The 6,275-nt window shown below is 49.4% G+C and overlaps 2 protein-coding genes across 2 annotated transcripts; one reads left to right on the top strand and one right to left on the bottom strand.

The window, feature by feature from the left end:
* Positions 1–4,193: 4,193 nt before the first annotated feature.
* On the bottom strand, positions 4,194–5,167 carry LOC149503374 (chorion class high-cysteine HCA protein 12-like). The gene is made up of 3 exons (XM_089734139.1): positions 5,117–5,167; positions 4,385–4,613; positions 4,194–4,351 (listed from the first exon to the last, which is right to left on the bottom strand). Exons 1-3 carry the CDS (start codon positions 5,165–5,167, stop codon positions 4,194–4,196), a joined length of 438 nt encoding a protein of 145 aa, XP_089590265.1.
* A 330-nt stretch (positions 5,168–5,497) lies between these two features.
* On the top strand, positions 5,498–6,021 carry LOC149503375 (chorion class high-cysteine HCB protein 13-like). The gene is made up of 2 exons (XM_089734144.1): positions 5,498–5,548; positions 5,638–6,021. The coding sequence occupies exons 1-2, from the start codon at positions 5,498–5,500 to the stop codon at positions 6,019–6,021; spliced, it is 435 nt and encodes a 144-aa protein (XP_089590270.1).
* Positions 6,022–6,275: the final 254 nt, after the last annotated feature.

Here is a 6,275-nt window from a genome sequence, read left to right on the forward strand (position 1 = left end):
TTAAGGCCAAAAATATTAATTTCACGAATGCCCGTAACCTTTCGAACGGCATTCAAATTAAGGTTCAAACACCCGACGACCATAGGGCCCTCTCTTTTACCTCCGTAAGGAGCGTATAAGTTTCCATACGTATACGCTCCAGGAGGAACGCGAACTCCGTGCCGTCATACGTGGCATCCCTAAAGAGTTGGATGCCAAACTCGTCAAGGCCGACCTTCTGGAACAAGGCCTACCAGTAAATTCAGTGCACCGCATGCACACCGGCCGCGGTAGGGAACCATATAATATGGTTCTAGTCGCCCTCCAGCCTACCCCGAGGGTAAGCAAATTTTTAACATACGGACCGTCTGCAGGCTCTCCGGTATCGCCGTCGAAGCCCCCCATAAAAAAGGCACTCCTAGCCAGTGCCATAACTGTCAACTGTACGGGCATTCTTCCCGTAACTGTCACGCGCGCCCCCGATGCGTCAAGTGTTAGGCGATCACGCTACGGCCCTATGCACTCGCGATCAAAAAACCGCGACGGAACCGCCTAGCTGCGTCCTGTGTCGAACACAGGGTCACCCCGCAAATTACCGCGGATGCCCCCGAGCCCCGAAAATAAATCGCCGCGTCGCCCGCCAAAACCGCCTCCGAGCTTCCCACCCAGACATCAAAGCCTCGGCACCCTCTGTGTCGCAGGCTAAGCCAGCGTTCGTTCCGGCGCCGGTGCCCAGTGGCTCGGCCTGGGCGAGACCGCTGCCGTACACGAACACGGCTACAACTCCCTCCTCCGCGATTCGTCCCGCCCCCGCGACTCGTCCCACCCCCGCGATACGCCCCTCCCCCGCGAATTTCCCTCCGACAGCGCCCGACAATCTTGCTCTAGCGATCGACTTCTTTCAATCGATTAACTTTGAGCGCGTTAACGCTTTAGGTGACGCCATTCGCGCTGCCTCCACTGCACAACACTTCATCGCCGTTGTTCAAGAATACGCTGACGTATACGCGTCGTTAAATACGTACGTCCTCCCCTCGCTCCGCCGGTAATCAATGGCGTACATAAGTAGAATAAAGCCCCTATCCGTAACGATAGGATTTTTTAACGCTTACGGTCTCGCAAATCAACGTGATCAGGTTTGTGATTTTTTGCGTGACCATCAAATTGACATCTTTTTGATGCAGGAGACCCTGCTTAAGCCCGCGCGCCGCGACCCTAAAATCGCGAACTATAACATGGTTAGGAACGACAGGCTCACTACTCGTGGTGGTGGTACCGTCATTTACTATAGACGAGCCCTGCACTGCGTCCCACTCGACCCCCCCGCGCTTTCTAACATCGAAGCATCAGTATGCCGAATCTCACTGACTGGACACGCGCCGATCGTTATCGCGTCCGTTTATCTTCCACCGGATAAGATCGTTCTAAGCAGCGATATCGAGGCGCTGCTCGGCATGGGAAGCTCTGTCATTCTGGCGGGCGACCTTAATTGTAAACACGTCAGGTGGAACTCGCACACCACAACCCCGAATGGCAGGCGGCTTGACGCGTTAGTCGATGATCTCGCCTTCGATATCGTTGCTCCGCTAACCCCGACTCACTACCCGCTAAATATCGCGCATCGCCCGGATATACTCGACATAGCGTTATTAAAAAACGTAACTCTGCGCTTACACTCGATCGAAGTAGTTTCAGAGTTAGATTCAGACCATCGTCCCGTCGTTATGAAGCTCGGTCGCGCTCCCGATTCCGTTCCCGTCACGAGGACTGTGGTGGATTGGCACACGCTGGGAATCAGCCTGGCTGAATCTGATCCACCATCGCTCCCGTTTAGCCCGGACTCTACCCCGTCTCCTCAGGATACCGCTGAAGCCATAGACATCTTAACGTCACGCATCACCTCGACATTAGATAGGTCATCGAAGCAAGTTGTAGCGGAGGACTTCCTTCACCGCTTCAAATTGCCCGACGATATTAGGGAACTCCTTAGAGCTAAGAACGCCTCGATCCACGCCTACGATAGGTATCCTACCGTGGATAATCGTACTCGAATGCGTGCCCTACAACGCGACGTAAATTCTCGCATCGCCGAAGTCCGAGATGCCAGATGGTCTGATTTCTTAGAAAGACTCGCGCCCTCCCAAAGGTCTTACTACCGCTTAGCTCGTACTCTCAAATCGGATACGGTAGTAACTATGCCCCCCCTCGTAGGCCCCTCAGGCCAACTCGCGGCGTTAGATGATGATGAAAAAGCAGAGCTGCTGGCCGATACACTGCAAACCCAGTGCACGCCCAGCACTCAATCCATGGACCCTGTTCATGTAGAATTAGTAGACAGTGAGGTAGAACGCAGAGCCTCCTTGCCACCCTCGGATGCGTTACCACCCGTCACCCCGATGGAAGTTAAAGACTTGATCAAAGACCTACGTCCTCGCAAGGCTCCCGGTTCCGACGGTATATCTAACCGCGTTATTAAACTTCTACCCGTCCAACTCATCGTGATGTTGGCATCTATTTTCAATGCCGCTATGGCGAACTGTATCTTTCCCGCGGTGTGGAAAGAAGCGGACGTTATCGGCATACATAAACCCGGTAAACCAAAAAATCATCCGACGAGCTACCGCCCGATTAGCCTCCTCATGTCTCTAGGCAAGCTGTATGAGCGTCTGCTCTACAAACGCCTCAGAGACTTCGTCTCATCCAAGGGCATTCTCATCGATTAACAATTCGGATTCCGTACAAATCACTCATGCGTTCAACAGGTGCACCGCCTCACGGAGCACATTCTTGTGGGGCTTAATCGACCAAAACCGTTATACACGGGAGCTCTCTTCTTCGACGTCGCAAAAGCGTTCGACAAAGTCTGGCACAATGGTTTGATTTTCAAACTATTCAACATGGGCGTGCCGGATAGTCTCGTGCTCATCATACGGGACTTCTTGTCGAACCGCTCTTTTCGATATCGAGTCGAGGGAACCCGCTCCTCCCCACGACCTCTCACAGCTGGAGTCCCGCAAGGCTCTGTCCTCTCACCCCTCCTATTTAGCTTATTCGTCAACGATATTCCCTGGTCGCCGCCGACCCATTTAGCTTTATTCGCCGACGACACGACTGTTTACTATTCTAGTAGAAATAAGTCCCTAATCGCGAAGAAGCTTCAGAGCGCAGCCCTAGCCCTAGGACAGTGGTTCCGAAAATGGCGCATAGACATCAACCCAGCGAAAAGTACTGCGGTGCTATTTCAGAGGGGAAGCTCCACACGGATTTCCTCCCGTATTAGGAGGAGGAATCTCACACCCCCGATTACTCTCTTTAGTCAATCCATACCCTGGGCCAGGAAGGTCAAGTACCTGGGCGGTACCCTGGATGCATCGATGACATTCCGCCCGCATATAAAATCAGTCCGTGACCGTGCCGCGTTTATTCTCGGTAGACTCTACCCCATGATCTGTAAGCGGAGTAAAATGTCCCTTCGGAACAAGGTGACACTTTACAAAACTTGCATAAGGCCCGTCATGACTTACGCGAGTGTGGTGTTCGCTCACGCGGCCCGCACACACATAGACACCCTTCAATCCCTACAATCCCGCTTTTGTAGGTTAGCTGTCGGGGCTCCGTGGTTCGTGAGGAACGTTGACCTACACGACGACCTGGGCCTCGAATCAATTCGGAAATACATGAAGTCAGCGTCGGAACGATACTTCGATAAGGCTATGCGTCATGATAATCGCCTTATCGTTGCCGCCGCTGACTACTCCCCGAATCCTGATCATGCAGGAGCCAGTCACCGTCGACGCCCTAGACACGTCCTTACGGATCCATCAGATCCAATAACCTTTGCACTAGACGCCTTCAGCTCTAGGAGCAGGCTTAGGGACCTCGGTAACCGTACTCGTCGAACTCGACAAAGAGGTCGGCGTGCAACCTAACCCATGCATCAGCCCGCTGAGTTTCTCGCCGGATCTTCTCAGCGGGTCGCGATTCCGATCCGGTAGTAGATTCATTCGCGAAACAATTGCTCTTGAGTTGTTAGGTCTCCTTCGGATTATAAAACTCGCTTTTATTGAAAACTCTATTTAGATTTTTTTACTACACAAAGATGTTTACTTTCAAACATCAATAAAATACAATTGTGGTAATGAAAATACAATAAAAATCATTATTGAATCTGAATTTTGTTGATTTCTTCAATAATAAATAACTTATTGAGTATCTTAGCAGCAACAACATCTACGTCCGCATCCGCATCCTCCGCAGCCGCATCCGCATCCACCGCAGCCGCATCCGCATCCACCGCAGCCTCCACAGCCTCTGCAGCCTCCACAGCCTCCGCAGCCTCCACAGCCTCCACAGCATCCACAGCCTCCGCAGCCTCCACAGCCTCCACAGCATCCACAGCCTCCACCGCCGCATCCGCATCCGCAGCAACGTCCACAGATAGAGACACAGCCACTAGCACAAGCAGGGCCCCCGTAGCAAACACTACCGCAGATGGGCACGCGGCCACAGACACAGGTTTCACCACACACGGGCAGTTCACCGCAGACGTCCACATTACCGTCGCCTTCGCCGCCATAGCAACCGCAACCGCAACCACTACCGCATCCACAGCCACAGCACTGACCGTACGCATTCTAAAACAGCCACATAAATTAAAATCAAACAACGATACCTTAGTTCCTCTGTACATAACCCACAAATTTCGTCAATTGTAGAATTAATATAAGTATCTACCTCAGTTACAATGTATTTAAAGTAGTGGAGTCAAAGAGTAACCGTACATATGTACGTATGTCACAAAAATGTATCTCATACGTACCCATCAGGTTTTTTAATAGCAGCTTCCAAAGTGAAGGCACAATATAGTGTGATGATTATTAACATATACGTAATTATTAGCGGTAGCATGGTCTATTATGAGCCGATACGGACAGGAAATATTGTTCTCCTGCTTGAAGGGAGCACTTACAGAACAAATCAGAATTCGAACTCGTGTTTCAAGATCTGTGAAATCCTCTACGTTTTCGTTTTTATTACGAAGATAATCAGAGAACAATGAAAGGGCACAAAAGAGGTCTACCGCTATTAAGTTAAAAATATTGCTTACATTCGGAAGCTTTTAAAAAATAAAACTTACTTGGATCAGACAGCCCTGAACGCAGAGAAGGAGAATAGCGAAGGTAAACATGATGCTGGATATTCAGATACTTAATCTTGAATGCTTTAAGCTTCAAGACTTCGTTCTTATATAGTAACTAAGGATCATGTTCACCTTGAGATAAGAAACAATTCAATGACAAACAGTAGAGAAACAATGATAGTTTGGTTTTTAATCAAACAGGTGTTCGTAATTGTTTCCTGATTACACCTCCAGAAGGACGAAAACTGCAGAATATCTCCAAAGTCGCGTCTATATGCTATTTAGATATAAAGCAGGTGGATTTTCAAGGAAACTGCTCGGTATAAAAGCTGATGTAATTCAGAGTCAACTCATTCTGAAGTCATACAGTAAAACAACATGGCCGCTAAACTCATTCTCTTCGTCTGCGCCATCGCCCTCGTGGCCCATGTAAGTCTTTTAATTTTTAATGGAATTAAATGGACTTAAAATATGTACTTAAATACTTAATAATATTTAATTGTTTCCTTTGTTCATAGTCCGTTTTGGGCACCGGTTGTGGCTGCGGCTGTAGAGGTTGTGGCTGCGGTTGTGGCGGTTGTGGCTGTGGATATTGTGAGCGTTTCCCTGTGTGTTCCAATTCGGCTGCTCCTACTGGTCTAAGTATATGTTCCGAGAACAGGTACAATGGTGATGTCTGTGTCTGCGGTGAAGTGCCTTTCCTTGGTACCGCTGATGTCTGTGGCCAGATGTGCAGCTCGGGTTGTGGTTGTATCGACTACGGCTGCGGAAACGGTTGCGTCGGTATCACCAAAAGCTGTGGCGGGTGCGGATGCGGCTGTGGAGGCTGCGGTGGATGCGGATGCGGCTGTGGAGGTTGTGGAGGATGCAGATGCGGCTGTGGAGGCTGCGGTTGTTGCTGAGGATGTGGTTGTGGACATTAATGTTATTACGTCTACTACAAATCTCATTCAGCTATGTATTATTGAAAAAATCAATAAAACCCACATTCAGTAATTATCCTCATTGTCTTTTCAGTACGACGATTGTATTTATTGTAACCTGTGAACTGTTTTTGAATATGTTTTAAATTTTTATTTGCTTTATTGGGTGGACGAGGCCCACCCGATATTATTTTTTGAAGGATGGTATCCATACATTTTCCTATTCGAGAAAA

The sequence above is a fragment of the Bombyx mandarina genome, chromosome 02, assembly GCF_030267445.1.
Source record: "Bombyx mandarina strain Sakado chromosome 02, ASM3026744v2".
Classification (NCBI taxonomy): Eukaryota; Metazoa; Arthropoda; class Insecta; order Lepidoptera; family Bombycidae; genus Bombyx; species Bombyx mandarina.

Bases quoted from the DNA above. Each gene is read 5' to 3' on its own strand.
- LOC149503374 (XM_089734139.1), bottom strand. From the start codon at position 5,167: ATGTTTACCTTCGCTATTCTCCTTCTCTGCGTTCAGGGCTGTCTGATC. The intron at 4,614-5,116 runs GTAAGTTTTATT...TGGCTGTTTTAG, and splicing joins TTCAGGGCTGTCTGATCCAA to AATGCGTACGGTCAGTGCTG. The intron at 4,352-4,384 runs GTGGAGGCTGTG...GAGGCTGTGGAG, and splicing joins CTGCGGATGCGGATGCGGCG to GCTGCGGAGGCTGTGGATGC.
- LOC149503375 (XM_089734144.1), top strand. From the start codon at position 5,498: ATGGCCGCTAAACTCATTCTCTTCGTCTGCGCCATCGCCCTCGTGGCC. The intron at 5,549-5,637 runs GTAAGTCTTTTA...CTTTGTTCATAG, and splicing joins CCATCGCCCTCGTGGCCCAT to TCCGTTTTGGGCACCGGTTG.